This window comes from Martes martes, assembly GCF_963455335.1.
Source record: "Martes martes genome assembly, chromosome: 10".
Classification (NCBI taxonomy): domain Eukaryota; kingdom Metazoa; phylum Chordata; class Mammalia; order Carnivora; family Mustelidae; genus Martes; species Martes martes.
Genome location: NC_137898.1, coordinates 30,192,748 through 30,210,351, shown reverse-complemented (window position 1 = coordinate 30,210,351; position 17,604 = coordinate 30,192,748). Strand labels below are relative to the sequence as shown.

General features: G+C 46.8%; 1 protein-coding gene across 4 annotated transcripts in view; it reads left to right on the top strand.

Moving 5' to 3' along the window:
* Positions 1–17,604, top strand: part of KIAA1549L (KIAA1549 like) — a gene marked incomplete at both ends in the record, with an annotated part of 252,816 nt that overhangs the window by 140,098 nt on the left and 95,114 nt on the right. For 2 of the 4 annotated variants that reach the window (XM_080817503.1, XM_080817501.1), the window contains 6 exons: positions 207–551; positions 3,645–4,265; positions 6,270–6,385; positions 8,803–9,022; positions 9,849–9,982; positions 16,712–16,874. In XM_080817503.1, the coding sequence (XP_080673629.1) occupies positions 207–551; positions 3,645–4,265; positions 6,270–6,385; positions 8,803–9,022; positions 9,849–9,982; positions 16,712–16,874 (1,599 nt within the window). Of the gene's footprint in view, positions 1–206; positions 2,715–3,644; positions 4,266–6,269; positions 6,386–8,802; positions 9,023–9,848; positions 9,983–16,711; positions 16,875–17,604 lie in introns of all 4 variants that reach the window. The other 2 variants (XM_080817502.1, XM_080817500.1) reach the window with 2 other exon arrangements.

Here is a 17,604-nt window from a genome sequence, read left to right as displayed (position 1 = left end):
CCGAAGGCAGAGGCTTTAACCCACTGAGCCACCCAGGCGCCCCATTGTCTGAATATGTTTAATGAGTCTTCGCACTGGGGCACAGCTCTGTGAGATGGGGGCGATGCCTGCCATGCCCACCCCTTCTCTCCAGGACCTCCAGGACCTCCCAAAGCAGGCACTTGGTGATCTGCTGATGCCTGACCATGTGATATTTTGTTTCTCAGGAGTAGACAATCTACAGATAACAGTCAGCCCGACCCCAGAGTCATTTCCTCACGGGAAAGTGTTACCGATTTCACCAACATGGCCTTTCTCAGAAGTCCAGTCTTCCTCGGCAGTGGCCAGAATCCAGAATGTGCTGGGACCGTCCCCTGACAACACGAGCATGCTGCAGCTCCCCCGAACACCTCCACCGAAGACACACCGCAGAGCTAGGGCTCACGGGGACTTCTCTTCCTCCCCTTACCAAGGAAGTGGCCATAGCGCCTTCCTCGAGCCTTCCAAGGATTCCACGGAGTCTGTGGTCCAGCTGAGACCTCAAGGGGGAAAAGACGCAGCCTCCATGTCAGGTTTGCCTCACACCAGCATGCTCCCCTCCTTGTCCACGATCCCATCTCAGCCAGTATGGGTAGGGACTCCTTCCATTACAACACAACATGCCCCAAGATCAGACATGCTCCCGTTTCTCCCTCCACCTTCATCCTCCTCATTGGCTTTTGACTCACCTCATTCCATCATCTTTTCTAAACCAGCCGAACGACCCACCCAAGTGCCTTTCTTCCCCCAAAGCGCTCCTCCTGGCTCCTCTTCAAGTCAGAGCATAGCTAATTCCCCAATCCCATTCACTGGTGAAATGAACCACACTCCATCCAAATATGCCCACGATTTGATAGGCATCCCTCATCTAGGTTTTTCTGGATCCTCCACAGGACAGCGGCCTGAGCTGCCCCCCACAGCAGGTCCTCACTCCGCAGGCTCCCCCACACCTGAGTTTTTGAGCTCCGTGGCAGAACTGGCCCACCTGCCTCCAGTTCCCCTAGTACCTGGAAGTCTTCCTCGGCGTCCAGATGGACCGCCTTCACAGGCAGTGGCGGAAGGGGCTTCAAGTCCTACAACCACCCACTCTGTGGAAGCTGGGGTGGCCAAGGGCGTGCACAGTGAGGTGTCTTTGCCGACTTCTAAGAGTGCAGCAGCCACCGCTGTGACCCAGGAAGCTGTGTCTTTGCTTTCCCAGACTGCAAGATCTGGGGCAGTGGAAACGACCACCAGAAAGCTAGCCACTGCTACTGTAAATGACTCCACTCACCCACTGCATTTGCCAGCTGCTCCAGAGAATTCCGAAGGGCCCACTTTTTCGGCAGAACACACGGCTTCCTCGTTGGTGCCTTCTCCTCTGCCTCTCCCCACTGCCAGCGGAGGGCAAGCCATCCTTTCTGGGGCATGGAACATCACAGCAGCCGACTCTCCCTCTGTACCCACTTTCCCCCAGCTCGTGCAGAATCAGGCTTCCCCATCCACTGCACCCCAAAAGCGATCTCCTCAAGAAGAAGGCACCAACGGGTCCCCTCCGACCGCAGCTACAGATTTCCCCCGCTCTAGCAAATCTCCCCATCTCCTTTCTGCAACTTGGGCCTCTTTCCTGCAGGAGGAGGAGAGCGTGACAGCTGTTTTAAAGAAAAACGAAAAGGCAAACTTGACAGTTGCTCTCCAGACCCTTCCAAGAAAAGACATTCTGAGTCTTCACACTGTAAATGGGTTCCCCTCTGATTCCAGCACGGATCGTATTTCATCTTTTCTCCTTACAACACTGAGAACAAGCCTCCCTTCAGAATCAGCGCTCCCTTCCATGCCTTCCGTTCGAGGCCCCCAGACTCTTTTCCCAACCCCCCGCTCATCCAGCACCAACCCAGAGGCTCCCGCAGCCGCAGAAGGCCGCTCTGAGTCGCCAGTCCCAACCTCCCAACAGGGGACAGCATTTCCCTCCTCCGCGGAGGTCTATGATTTCTCAACAATGAGACGTGTTTTAAAGCCAGCGACCACAGTTGTTTTCGGGAGTTCTCTTCCCACAGAAACCAGATCCCTCTCCATACAGCCAATGAGATCTGGCTTGCAGCAGCAGACACATGATGATTTAAATGGGCACACAGTTCACTCCACCCGTTGGGAAACTCGTTCAGCTTCAACTCCTCCTCCCAGTGGTTCAACTTCAGCTGCCAGAACAATAAAACCTTCGGATCTCAGAGCTACTGCTGGGCCCTTAGTGACTGCAGAAGGCTTCACCGTCCAGCATCCAGCCCTTCGTACCAGCGCCAACCAGCCTGTCCCACAGTCAGAGGTTATCATGGTTGGAAACCATACGGACGTGGTGTCCGTAACCAGTGCCTATTTCAGAGACTTCCAAACAGCTGAGGTTGAAGAGGGCCGACCCGCAGGCCAACATGCTGCGTCTCATCCCCGTCTCCAGCTGCCTGGGCATGCAACACGTGCTCTTTTGCCAGCTTCTCCAAGGCTGACTTCCGCAGCCCGCGTCCACGAAGTGCTTTCAGATGGAATGGATAGGAGTCTCTCCATTTCCAGTGATGTCTATCCATCTCCTGAGATAAGCGCTTCTCCACCATTCCAGAGTCCCTTGAGAGATCACACGATGGCTGAGTCTCCTCTACCAAGCAGGGCCGGACTCAGGACCCCGTCCAAAGTGCTGCTGGCTTCTCGGGGCCCCGACAAACGGACAGGTGCAGCCACGCGTGCAGGTAGTTGGTTTCCTGGTACCCCCAAAATAGTTAGGACTGCTTCTGTGGACAAAGGACCGTCAAGTTCAACACAGACACCCGGCTTTGCTTAGAAGGAGCAGAAACACACTTTGAGGGTGATGAACAAGTTAGCAGTCCCCAAAAGTCCTGTCCTTTATCCTCTGCTGACTTGAGTTTTTTGAAAGTACAGTCAGTCTCCGACTTAAAAGAGTTTGACTTACAATTTTTCTGCTTACAGCGGTGCAAAAGTCATAGGCATTCGGTAGAAATCACACTTCGAATTTTGAATTTGGGTTTTTTTCCCCGGGGTAGTGATAAGTTGGTATGGTCCTCTCCAGTGGTGCCAGGCAGGGCAGCGGGGCACAACTCCCAGCCGGCCACGAGACCACGAAGGTCAGCAGTGATAACGATTACAACCATCTCGTACCCACACCACTATTCCTTCACTTTCAGTACAGTGTTCAACAAATTACGTGAGATATTCAGCACTTTATTGTAAGACAGGCTTGTGTCGGATGGTTTTGAGCAACTGTAGGCTACGGTAAGTATTACGAGCATGGTTAAGGTGGGCTAGGCTAAGCCAGGATGTTCGGTAGCTTAGGTGTATTACATGCATTTGTGATTTACGATATTTTCAACTTATGACAGGTTTATTAGGACAGAACCCCATCGTAAGGTGAGAAAGAGCTCCATTCAGAATTTAAACGTCCTTATTGCCAACCACAGGTTTCTGTAAGGGACATTCTCACTGTGGGTAATTGACTTAACGAACCTAGTGCCGTTTTGCCCAAATTCCAGAGTACAGAGACTTTTCTCGCCAGCAAACCCGCAAGTTCCATCCATCTGTCACCACCACAAGTGACACACGCCCTGCGGACCAACGACAGACTTTTCTTTTTTTCCTCTTTGCAGCAGACCCCTCAGTGTCGTCCAGGGCGGAAACAACAGCAGCAGCCGCCACCGCAGCTACGTCGTTCCTGGGGAAATCAAGTCCACGGGCGCTGTCTGCAGCCTTGGTCGCCAAGGGCCCTGGCAGTAACCCTTCGGCCGTGGCCTCAGGATTAGTTAAGAGCAGCTGGACCACTGCTCTAGCTAAAAATGCCACAAACAACACAGCGCCTGGCCCAAAGACGACAGCGGGGGTGGTGCATCCGACCTTCTCCTTCACGCCAACCTACATGTTTTCCAGAACAGCACACACCATGAGTGCTCACACAGCCATGCAAGGGAACGCGGGCACTGCCTCTGGCCTGCTGTCCACGACGCACCTCCCCAGGAAACCACAAGCCATGCACACGGGCCTTCCCAACCCCACCAACCCAGACATGCCCCGGGCGGCCACCGCCCGCCCGCTGACCATCACAGCAGCCTTGACATCTGTCACCGCACCAGTGAGGGCCACCCGCTTGCCACCCGCGCTGGCGGGAAATACAGATGCTGCTCTCCCCGCTGCGTCAACTTCCGTGGTCACCACCGGCAAAATGGCGTCCAACCTGGAGTGTCAGATGTCCAGTAAGCTCCTGGTGAAGACAGGTGAGAGTCCACTGTCCTGATTTTACTTGAAAGTAGCAGTCATGCCCTGGTCTCAGAGATGTAGCAGAATTATTTGAGTTCTTTAGGATGAGTGGTTCTCAACCAGGGACAGTTTGGCTCCTTCTCCCCCAGAAGGCATCAGGCCATGTCCGGAGACGTTTTAGGGTGTCTGTGACATGAAAGGGAGGTATGTCCCCACGGATCTACAGGAAAGGATCATCCAGCCCCAAATGTCACAGTGCTGAGGTTGAGAACCTCTGGTCCTTATCATAAGTGATGGTAGAGAGGGGGAGCTTTATGGGACATGGAGTCTAGTCCCGAGGTCCGTCCCGATATCAGAGGCCCCTGGGGAAGCCACTTCTGCCGGGGGCGGGGCGGGGGGGAGGGTGGTCCGAGAAAATGAACGTGTAGCAAGTTTTCCTGCAGAACAAATCAGGGATGTGTCACATAAAGGAATGAGCTGGTTAGTACGATAGCAAATCTCGGAAGCCCTACAGAATTCAGAAAGGCTTTTGTTAGCTATTTTGTCGGTCGGCAGATAGTAAAAGTACAGCTGTGTGATGAGGGTGCCCAGGATTCCTTTGGATGTTGAAAAGGAGGCCTTGAGAAAGCTGGGTGGTGTCTGTTGTCTCGAGCTGGCGCCTCCCGGGGGCAGCTCAGCAGGCCAGGAAGGCCCAGGGCACTTTCATCAGTGGCAGTGTTTGCTCTAAAAATCACCAGACACGTTATTTGAAAGAGCATGCCAATGGTGAATGCTCGAGTCCCACTTCCTCTTCGCCCTACAAAGGATTAAGTGAAATTATATCTTGAGACGTACCCTATCCTAAAATGGGAAATTGTGAAACTAGGTGTATAGCAGAAAGTACACTATTGCTTTCTGTTTCTTAAGAAATTATACCGTCTGGTTTTCCACTCCCCCTCCTCTGACAGGCAGGCCACCCCAGCCACCTAGATGCAGAAGTCTGGAACATTCTCCCCCACTTCTGTGTCACTCTCCATCACCCCAGCCACACCTGGCCAACGACAGGGGCCCTTCGGTTCTAAATCCTTGAATACCCCTTCTCTCTGTCCCCACTGCCCCTTCTCCGGTTCACGCTGTCGTCACTCACCTCTATTTCTGCAACAACAACCAAATTTATCTCTCTGCCTTAGACTAGCCACCCCCCCCAATCTGTTCTCCAGTCTGCAGGCAACAAATTCTCTAAAATGAATGCCTTCGCTGAAAACCCCTCGCTTCCTGGAGCCAGCAGGACCAAGCCTAAACATGTATACTGAGAGGCATTGCTTCTCACCACTGTGCCTTTGCTCTTGGTCTTCTCTCTTCTGGGAATGGCTGGGGGTGGGGGGTGTCCCTCTCCTGTTGGCCTAGCTCATTCCCTGTTACCCTTCAGGACTCAGCGGAAGCTTCAAGAAACCTTCCCCGAACCCTGCCCCCTTGCCCAAGTCTGGGCTGGATGTTCCTCCTGAAGCCTCCGACAGCATCAGAGGCTTCCCTTCAAATAACACCTGTCACATTCAGTTGCAGGTGCCTGTTGTCCACCCCGGGTCTCCATCCTGCTCTCTGTTCCACTTATAGGGTGCAGGGCTGCCCCTGCCTCATTCAGGGTTATTTTAGGCTGCAGGACCTCACTCAGGGCCTGCACGTCAGCAGGCTGTCAGGGAACGCTGTTGTCGGAATTTTCTTGCATGCATTTTCTTGCAGACCCATTGGGGCCAGGCACTGCTGAACCCAGTTTTCAAAGTCAAAGGCAGCATTGGTCAGAAATGAAGTGCAGCCAGCATATTAGCTCTCTCTCCTCTAGGATCACACCAATATGAGGCCTCCCTTCTTGGGACTTGGGACCGAGAGAGCTACTACCCCAGCCCTCCGCTCTCATTGGTTGGACCTGCGGTCACCAGCTTTATTCAGAACTTGCAGGAGGTGGAGGGTGGAGAGGAGAGGGGAGCTCCATGAGGGGGTCTGCTGCCTTACCCTGACTACTGTGCTTCTGTTTGGTCCCACAGTTCTCCTTCTGACCCAGAGGAGAGTGCAGATCAGTGAAACCTTGAAGTTCAGTATAGCCAAAGGGCTCACGCAGGCATTACGGAAGGCTTTCCACCAGAATGACGTCTCGGCTCACGTAAGCCCCTCGCTTTTGTAATTAAACTAAGCCTTCTACATCCTCCTCTTGGACCCCGAGTACATCTAGATTTTCCTCCTCTCTGGGTACCATGACCACACATGTCAGAAGTAACATCTTCCTTCATTTTGGTGAATAGCTCCTTTGTGGTGACTAGAGAGAAAAAGGTCAAATTTTGAGGTGGAAAATGGAGGTTAATTGCCTTATGTCTTTTTTTTTTTTTTCCAAGCCTGGATATACTGTTTTAAATCATACCATTATCCCATTGTTTAGGGAAAGTATTTGATATTGTTAGTCTAATTCTCAAGAAACTGTCCACTGCTTTTCCCTTCATCTTCCTCAGCACTGTAAATGGTGATTTATTTCTGGACATTTAAAAATTATTGTAAATTGAGTTCAACTTTGTTTCAATAGCCAGCAGCAGATAGGGAAATAAAACATTTTTTCCCCCAAACACTTTAATGCCAAGTACTATTTAACAACTGTCAGCTGATTCCCATGGCATAGCCAAGGGATGGAACCCTCGCTTTGCACTTTTTGGGATTGATGCCAAGTTTTAAAGCCCTAAATGTGATTGGCAGTTGGTGGATGGCCCTTTCCACCACTTAGAAATAGCGGTCTGTCTTTTTCCCTCTGAGGCTTGTCTTGCAGCTGCATTCGGCTTCATGGTCTCCACAACCACACCGAGGACTAGAAATAAGGTTTGCTACATAATTTATTGGTCATTGTCAATCTCTTTTTGTTGGGGGCGGGGGGAGGATGGGGAGGAACAGAGAGAAAGGGAGAGAATCTCAAGCAGACTTCATGCTGAGCAGGGAGCCTGGCACGGGGCTCAGTCCCAGGACCCTGAGATCATGACCTGAGCCGAAACCAAGAGTCAGATGCTCAACTGACTGAGCCACACGGGCGCCCCTGTCAATCCCTTTTGTATAATTCTGAGAGAAAACAAAGAAAGACAGAGAGAGAGAGAGAGAGAAAGAAAGAAAGAAAGAAAGAAACTCATTTCATGAAAAGCATCTGTGGTTTCTACCCCAGAAACTACTTGAAAGTTGAAAATATGAGTATTTCTGTTTGGTGACCTGACATGTCATTTTCAAACTTAGTTGTTTGCAAACTACCTTCAGTGTTTATCTTTGCTGCGTCTCATCGCAGACCACTGTCACAATTAGTTATGAGTTCATTTTTTGAAAATCGGCCCTTTTTTAAAAAAAAAAACTTTTGAAAGGATGTTTGCTAATCCTGGTGGAAATCGGGATCATTTGCCACAAATAAAAGGTAATCATAGAAATGAGAGTAATGATAATAACTGGGTAAATGCAAGCTAGACATTGTTGCTTGAGGAAGGCTCTAAAGCCGATGTCCCCCATGTCTTTTTTTTTTTTTTAAATATTTTATTTATTTATTTGACAGACAGAGATCACAAGTAGGCAGAGAGGCAGGCAGAGACAGAGAGGAAGGAAAGCAGGCTCCCCGCTGAGCAGAGAGCCCGATGCGGGGCTCGATCCCAGAACCCTGGGATCATGACCTGAGCCGAAGGCAGAGGCCTTAACCCACTGAGCCACCCAGGCACCCCTCCCCCATGTCTTTTTGTTTAAACATTTGATTAGCCAGCATTAGAGAGGTACTAAATATAAATAATCCCCAAACTGAGACTTGCTCCTCAAGGTCATTAGGATTGGAGCGGGGAGTCACTTTCTTAGCCACTTTCTTAGTTGCTTTCTCTCAAAGAAAGAAATAAATCTTTTTTTAAAAAACCACTAAGAAAGCAAAATGAAATAAGAATAAAATCTAAAGCCTGAAAATCTAACATCTGGGTCAGAAAGAACTCAGTGCATCAGTGTCTCTTAGGACTCAGTTTTAAGAGAGATTGTCCTCAGCCCCTCCCCACCCTCACCTAGGTCCTGAACCAACTTACGAGCCAGGAATGGACTCAAGTGTGAATAGTTCTTCTCTTAGCTTTTAGAAGAGGAATTCGCCTCATTTACTACCTAATCCCCGTCCTAAAGAAGCCCTCACTTCATCTATCGTTTCTGCCTTTTAATTTTCATAAGTGATAAGAAAGCTGTTTTTCCCAGCCTTTCGTCTCTGGAAATCTCTTTTGCCTGCCATCTCCTCTCTGCCTTCTTGGGTGACCGTTGGTGCTCACAGGATTATACTGAGGCATTTAAGGAATCAACAAAATCCCCCCAGATTTAATTCGATCCCATGTAGGTTGGAAATAAATTGCGTTTTGTTGTATTCTGATGTTTTGAGACTTTCCAGTCCATGTATGCTTTATAGGATTATTAGAATGTTGAATAAGAACAACTTGTTCCCCAGCCATGCTAAACAACAGTGGTGGTTCTAAGAAATACCAAGAAGAACTTAAAGTACCGTGAAAACTAACACTGAGTCCTGTGGGTCTGTTTGTTTTGTAGGTGGACATTCTGGAACATTCTCATAACATCACCGTGGGTTATTATGCTACCAAAGGGAGGCTGGTGTACTTGCCTGCTGTGGTGATCGAAATGCTGGGTGTTTATGGGGTCAGCAACGTCACTGCAGATCTGAAGCAGCATACCCCAAACTTGCAGTCGGTGGCAGTCCTTGCCTCCCCGTGGAATCCCCAGCCTGCAGGCTACTTCCAGCTGAGAACAGGCAAGTACCTCAGAGAGAAAGGATTCCCCTCCATTCCAGAATCAGGGGCAGTATCAAGAGGACACCTGTTTAAAGACTCCCGTACTAGCTGCTCTGTCATTTCTTAAAAGTCCTGTGTACCTTCCTCAAAAGGCCCTGCTAAGGAACTGTCCAAGTTCCTTGCACAAAAGCTTAAACTTCCCAACCCTGGATTTATTAGAAATAGTCCTTTGCGGGAGCCTCCCTTCTCAGTTTATATAATTTGTACTTTATGGGCAGCAAGCACAATATTTTTAATTCTTTTCTGTATTACCTGTGAATAGTGGTAAGAGCTAAACATCCATAAAATCTATGCTTCAGAGCAGCATGTCCCAGCTGCTCCCAAATCAGAGTCTCTGAGCTTAGGCCTTGAAATCTTTCTCTCAAGCTCCCTCGTGATTCTGATCAGGTGGCTGGTAAACCACGAGAGCGGGGAAACCGTTGGAATTGAAAGACTTGACCAACTTAATGATGCCGGTCAGTTGACTTTTCTCCCCTCTCCAAAAAAATAGAAGGCGTGATCTCTCTTTGATTTGTATCATTCTTGGAGCAGATGTCTGCATGGTCCAACCAAATGATCCCCAAATCTTTCCCATCCGGGGGGACCTTAGGTTTGATCGTGCTTTTGATTCTTCTCTATTATAAGTCATTTTAAGGCCCACTTCCAACACTACAAGCAAACCTTGTCCGTCCTTATTTGCCTGATTTCTCGGATGTAAAATCGGGCTGTTTTATGTGATGACCACTGTGAAGTCCACGACCAAGACACAGAGATCTGGTGAGTGCTGACCCGTTACTCTGGTTCTAGTGCTGCAGTTCGTGAGCCAGTCCGACAACATCCAGTCCTGCAAGTTTGCTCAGACAATGGAGCAGCGGCTGCAGAAGGCCTTCCAGGATGCTGAGAGGAAAGTCCTGAATACCAAAAGCAACCTGACCATTCAGGTGAGAAGGAGGGCGCGTCAACGGTGTAGTTGACAGACGCCAAGCATAACGCGAATGTTGGCGAGAGGTGACTTGGTCTCCTGTTTCAAAGTTGTCTGGTGTAAATGTAACTCTGTACTTAGGGCAGGGGGTGTAGACAGGAGGAGGTGCCACCCTGGGGCCCCCTGAGTCAAGTCAGCCCCAGCACTGATAAGGATGTCTACGGTATGGCCGTAACAGGAGGAATGCTGTTTGCTCTATAACCTGCTATGGTTTTGAATTTTATATTTATTTTCCCAGGGGACGCTTCCTCAGGCCTTCCCAATACATTTGTTATTTTGTTTTATTTTGTATTGTCTGTTTGTTTAGACAGAGAGAGTGGGGACACATGAGTCAGGGGAAGGGGCAGAGGGAGTGGGGGAGGGAATCCCAAGCAGGGCTCCATTTCCATTGCAGAGCTGGACAGGGGGCTCAGACTCATGACCCTGAGATCATGACCTGAGCCAAAATCAAGAGTCAGATGTTTAACTGACTGAGCCCCCCAGACTTCCCAATATATTTACTATTTTAAAAATTGAACTAGATATACCTTATAAGATATAGTTTCATAAAATAAATCAGATGTCTCATAAAATGAGTTGATTCTGAATAGCTAATGCATCAAGTTTTGCCTACCCTGTGATTTGCTTTGAGTTATATTCCAGACATCCATATGAACAATCACCTTAGTTTAAATAAATACACACACATATACATGTACATTTTAAATTTGGGGCTCACCATATGCCAGGACTGTGCTAGGTGTTTTAGAAATATTTTGCTACATAAAACTCAAGACATCCTTCTGAAGTATTATTATCACCATTTCACAGAAGACGGAACTGAAAGTCTAAGAAACTTCCAGAAAGTCACACAGTTGGTAAAGAAGGAAACAAGGACTTGAGTCAAAGCCCATAATTGTATCCACTGTGCTATAGTATGGAACGTTTGGCAAACACATGAGTTTTTCCCAGGAAAATCCCACTTCTGGCTAACTATATTTCAGTTTCCTGGACTTACAGTAGGCATGCCACCAAAAACTTTTCTCAGACCCACTTTCTTGCAATTATGTAACTAACAACTTTTTTTCTTTTAAATAAACTCCATACCCAACGTAGAGCCCAGTGTAGGACTTGAACTCTGAGATCAATACCTGAGCTGAGATCAAGAGTCAAACACTCAGTTGACTGAGCCACCCACATGGCCCAAGACAGATGCTATTTAATGATATTCATCCAACCCCCAAATCTCTCTGATTAACTGTGCAACCCAATGTCTCTGTTTTTACTAAACTAAATCCTTTGCAATGAAACCCAGTAGTTTTGAAATTGACATTTAGCATAAGCGAATTATCAGCAAAGCCAATATGATGCAGAAAGCACACAATTTAATTTGAACAAGCAGCTTTCCTTTTCTAGATTTATCCAAAGTCTATGTGGAAGTATCTCATTATGATTTGGCTCATATTAGATTAAGATCTAAAAAACGTGTCACCAACATAAGATGTATGTAAGAAGTATGACTCAGCTCCCTTGTGGGAGATCTTTTCTTTCTAATTGGATTTGTGATCCTCACAGGTGCGTGATTCTGGTTTGGGCTTGGCGGCAGGGCATTCTCTGATCGTTTTCAGGAAGCACAGACCCATTGAGCACCTGCTATTCATTCAGGCCCTGGGAGAGACACCAAGATAAACAAGTTGCCTTTGGCCTTAAGAACACCCTCTATGGGGGCACCTGGGTGGCTCAGTGGGTTAAGCCTCTGCCTTCGGCTCAGGTCATGATCTCAGGGTCCTGGGATCAAGTCCCGCATCAGGCTTTCTGCTCAGCGGAGAGCCTGCTTCCTCCTCTCTCTCTCTCTGCCTGCCTCTCTGCCTACTTGTGATCTCTCTCTGTCAAATAAATAAATAAAATCTTTAAAAAAAAAAAAAAAAAGAACACCCTCTATGTCCTATAATAGCCATGGGCCACAAAATGAAACTTTGTAAAGCAACTAACCAAGTTTCTTTGGAAAAGACTATAACAGACCATTTGAAAACTGCGTCTAAATAGATTTAAATGTTCTTGAACATTTCAGCAGCTCTTGAAATGAATGGATAATTGGGCGAATTATTTCATTAACCTTGTTTTGCTTTTTCCCATGGCTGACAGGAAGCCCAGGATGAATTTGTTGCCTGGATTTTGGAACCCTCTAGGCCCCTACATCATGCATATATGTAGTTACGTGCTAACCATCCCCCTGGGCTTATTCTAGAATCTGGTTGAATAATTAGTAACTTGCCATTTATTGTATTAAGTATAATTTGGGGGACACATTGGATTCTTTCTGACCACATAAATATTTAATTTGTTCAGAGAGTTGATGAAAAAGTAACTTAAAAAAAACTTGTATGGCACTGGTATTAGGAGCTAGGTTACAGTAGATTCAATTAGGACCTTTTTGGTTATGAATGACAGAATCCAAGCATATAAGACTTAAGCAAAAAGAAGTAATTGACTCCTGTAACTAAAAGGTTCACACCCTATTTCCTTCAGGCCCAGTTTGATTCAGGTGCTTATATGATTTCTTCCAGAAATTCTCTTTGTCACTTGGCCTTGCCCTGGGCTGGCAACGTCTTCAGGCCCAATGGGGTGGCCCCTGGCACCTTCAGGTTTATCTCATCCTTATTGCTCACAGTCTTATGGAACCAAAGTGCCTTTTTTGGTGGCATTCCAATAAAAATCCTGGGATTAGTTCTCAATGGACCCATGTGGACTGTGTGCCCATTTCTGGAGCAGTAACTATGGTCAAGGGGATAAAATGTCCCAATCAACCAGGCCTGACTGTTCCCACTCCTGGAACCTGGGTGGGGCAGCCCCACTCAAACAAAGCACATGAACCCAATTGGAGAGAAGAGGTGTTTCCCTGAGGAAATCTCCTTCATAGAGGAAAGGAGAGCGGATTCTGTGTAGGCAAAACAACAGCCTTCCATTTTACCAGCATTTTTTAGGTCTAATTAGCTAAATGAATTGTGGCATGAATGAGTGGCAAGTAAGAGAAAAGGTCAGAAGCCACAGGAGCCTAAGAGTAAAGGGGTAGTAGGACAGTGCTCTCTGTAGGGGCTGCTTCTACTGGGGACAGGGCATGACTTTCAGGGAACACTGAGATGACCTTGGTCTCAGGCCTGTGAACCTCTTACTGATGAAACTAAAATAGCCACCAAGACGGGTCACACTTTTCTTAGGTATAAAAAAAAATGAGAATGTTAAGACCCCCCCCCCCAAAAAAAGGGTCACTCTGTGTTCATGAATTGGAAGACTTGATTTTGTTAAGATGTCAGTACTGCCAAGAGCGATCTACAGATTGTCTGCGATCCCTACCAAAATCTCAGTGATTTTTTTTTTTAATGCAGAGATAGAAAAATCCATCCTAGAATTCATATGGAATCTCAAGGAACCAAGAGTAGCAAAAACCATCGTGAAAAAGAAAAGCATAGTCAGAGGTTTCATGCTTTCTGATTTCAAAACTTAAGTACAGAGCTACAATAATCAAAACTGTATTGGTAGTGGAATAAAAACAGACATATAGACATGGAACAGAAGAGAGAATGCAAGCATAGATCTTTGTGTATATGGTCAAATGATTTTTGACAAGAGTGTCAGGATCACTCAATGGGGAAAAGACAGTCCTTTCGACCAATGGTATAAGAAAACTGGATAGCCGCAAATAAAAGAAGAGAACTGGACCTTTCTCTAATACCATCTACAAAAATTAACTTCAGAGTGGATCAAAGACCTAAACATGAGAGCCAGAACTATAGGACTCTTTAGAAGAAAACAGAGGAGAAAACTTCATGGTACTGGATTTGGCTAAGATTTCCTGGATAGGACACCAAAAATATAGGCAACAAAAGAAAACATAGATAAATTACACTTCACCAAAATTAAACACCTCTGTGGATCAAAGGGTACAACTGATGATTAACAGACAAGTCACAGAATGGGAAAAAATAATTGCCGATCATATATTGGATAGGGAGTTAATATCTAGAATATATAAAGAACCTGTACAACTTAAAAATATAAAAACAACCCCATAAAGAAATGAGCCAAGAGCTTGAATAGACATTTTTCCAAAGATCTGTAGATAATCAATGAGTGCACGAAAAAGATGCTCTCCTTGACTTATCATGAGGGAAATGCAAATCAAAACCATGAGATGCCACTTTGCATCTATTAGGATGGCTATTGTAAAAAAGAGGATAACAAGTGTTGGTAAGAATGTGGGCCAACTGGAACTCTGGACACTGCTGGCGAGTATCTCAAATGATGTAGCTCTGTAGAAAACGGTATCATGGTTCCTTAAAAAATTAAACAGGGTCTAGCAATTCTGCTTCTTCTGGGCATATACCCCAAAGAATTGAAAGCAGGGACTCGACCATATTTGTACACCCATGTTCATAGTGGCATTATTCACATTAGCCAAAAGGTGGAAGCAACCCCAGCGTTCATCCACAGATGAATGGATAAGAATTGTCTTATATCCATACAAAGGGATGTTCTTCATCTCTAAAAAGGAAGGAAATGCTGACCCGTGCTACAACCTAGATGAACCTGGGGGACATTATGCAGCCCAGTCGCAAAGAGACAAATACTGTAGGATTCCACTTATAAGAGGTGTTTAATTTTGTCAAATTAATAGAGAGAGACACAAAATAGAATAGAGACTAAAGTAGAATTTTGTCAAATTAATAGAGAAACAAAGTAACAGAGACACAAAGTTAGCTCTCAGGAGCTGGGAGAAGAAGCAGTGGAGAGTTGTTTAAAGGGTACAGAGTTTCAGTTTGGGAAGATGAAAAGTTCTGGAGATGGATGGGGGCGATGGTAGCACAACCTGTCACTGTGCTTAGTGCCACTGAGCTGTGTATTTAAAATGGTTAACGGGATGAAATTTATGTGTATTTTGCCACAATTTTTTTTAAGTTACAATTTACCTGATTGAGTGTATAAGTATAGAGGTATCCGTACTGCAAATTCTATGGGCTTCTTTGGGATCCAGTGAGACTAAGTTTTGTTGAAAAGCAAAAAATAGAATGCTCACTCTAGAGATAATGGTTGAAAAGTTATTTTAGTTATTATTTTCGCAGGTGGCAGTACGGAGAGGTCTTTTGAATTGTTCAAAAAGAAGCACCTTTCTTTTTGGCTCCCTGGGAAAGAGAAGCATGAGTACTTGTGGCTCAACCACTTTCCCAAAATACTTCCAGAGAGGAAAGAAAGAGTTGACCGGAAGTGTTGACTCAGTGTATCCTAAATCATGGGACTATAGGCTCTGTGGCAGAGAATTAAATAGAAACTTCCACTTATGGGGAGAAGTGGGAAAGAATGTGAAGAAGCTATTCTTGACAGTCGTCTTAAAAATAGCAGCTTAAAGGAAAGTTGCAGGGGTATTTATGTCTGAATGTGTAAAAGTTTGGGAAAGACAGGATTTCAGTCAGCTCCCTATGGGAAGAGGGGGCACACTCAGATGAAGGTAATTTGACGAAAGTCTAATAAAAGGGACCCTTTGCAGAAATGTGGGCAGGCTCTAGGGAAACCACGGGGCGAGTGCAGTACCAGAGGCTGTAAGTGTTGGGGCCTGACCGGGTGATAAGAGGGAGCTGTTATGGGAACCCAGAGGCCAGAGTTCCCCTACAGGAGCCATGCTGTGGGGAGGGGGTCCCCGACACTGGTTCTCAGACCTCACTCTCCTCCCTCTGTCTCACATCCGCCCGAGCTCCTTTTAGCTGAAGCCCAAGGGAAAGGAGCCCACTGAGGTGGTCCACAAGGGTCTGCATCTGGGGGTGCAGAACAGAACGCAGGTGGGTGCGTGGTGGGCGAATCTGGAAGGGGGGAGGTGCAGACATCAGGACAGAAGCCCACACTGCCTCACCCAATCAAATGACTTCCTACTGCATCTGTTTTTCGAATCTCATCTGTGGGATATTTTTGTCCATACATTGACCCAGAAAACAGCATTTTTCAGTAACTGAAAAACTGACTTCGACAAAATTCGAGAAGAAAACCACGCCATCTCATAGTAATATTTACATATTCTATATTGAATTTAATAGGTCACAGGAAATGTAATCACTCTTTAAAGAGGCTATTTTATATTTCTGAATTCCTTTTGGAATCAGGTTTAATCACTCTGTCTGTTCCCTAAGCATGGTGATCAGCTGTGTAGGAACTTAAAGATTCTCCCAGAATTTAACTCAGGCTTTCTCTGAGCAGTTGAGCCCTCTTAGATATAACATTTCTATGGTCTATTTTGTATTTTCAGAACCATAAAAGTAACCTGAGGCTCTGTAGCCCCTGGAAAAGACACACACCTGTTAAAACCTGAAGTCAGACTGCCTGGGTTCGAATCCTGGCTACATCACTTAATTATCTGTGTGATCGGGGGCGAGTCTCTTGATCATTCTGGGCCTCAGTTTCCTCCTCTGTAAAATGGAGTCCTAACTGGATACCCCTCACAGGGCTGTGGTGAGCCTTGAATGAGACCACGAGCCCGAGGCCCGACACACAGAGAGTAACCGTAAATGATGAGTGTTGTTATTCTTGCCTCTTCCTCGCTCTTTTTCCCGTCCCTTTCATTTCCCCCCTCAACTTCTGCTTAAACTTCTCCCACGGCCTCCATGAAACAGACCCTCGTCTTATGGGGTGTGTCTCCCTCCCCTTCCCTCCTGTGTCCATTCAGATGGTGAGCACTTCCAACGCCTCCCAGACAGTCACCTTGGTGTACGTGGTGGGCAATCGGAGCTCCTTCCTCAATGGCACGGTCGCCAGCAGCCTCCTCCGCCAGCTCTCGGCTGAGCTGGTTGGGTTCTACCTCACCTACCCACCGCTCACCATTGCCGAACGTGAGTATGCCCCACACCTCTCGGGGACGCTGCCTTTCCCCTGAGACCCCTGGGTCCTTTCTCCGTTTAACAAACATCTATTGCACATACTCTTTTATCATAAAATAACTGGAATTGGTAATAAATCAGGATTGAATTCGTCACAAGTTTATTGCACATTGGAAGTAAGCCCTCGCTAGGCGCCTTTAGCCTTCATATATCTTCCGTCGTTGAATCCTCACAGAGCACCCTGTAAGGGAGTACAAAGCGAGCCCTGCTTCGCAAAGGGGAAAACTGAAGTTCCAAGAGGTTCACGAAATGCTCACTCTCACGTAGCTAATGAGACGTGGAACATGGGGTTTGAACCCAAGCAGCTCGCCTTTGAACTGACGGTAACTGCCCTGTAGGGCATCTGTCCCTGTGGCAATCTGGGTTGCAATGGTTTCCCCCACTTCTGCCATCAGCAAATGCTGCCCGGCCTTTGGCCCTTGCCCTGGCTGTAGGTATCACAGCACAGCTCATTTGCAATCAGCATCGTGACTTTGCTGCGTGAATTCTCCATAGTCAGTCCCCTGGCCTGTCTTCCTCTGACGCTTCAGTTACATAACCCTCATTACCGTGCAGCAGGCACAGACTCCAAAGACAACGCGGTCTACATTATGTACCCAAACACTTACTTGGTAGCCAAAGGAAGTCAAGATTGGTGCTGTTAAATTCAATTGTTGATACATTTCTCAAGGTCACTGGTCAC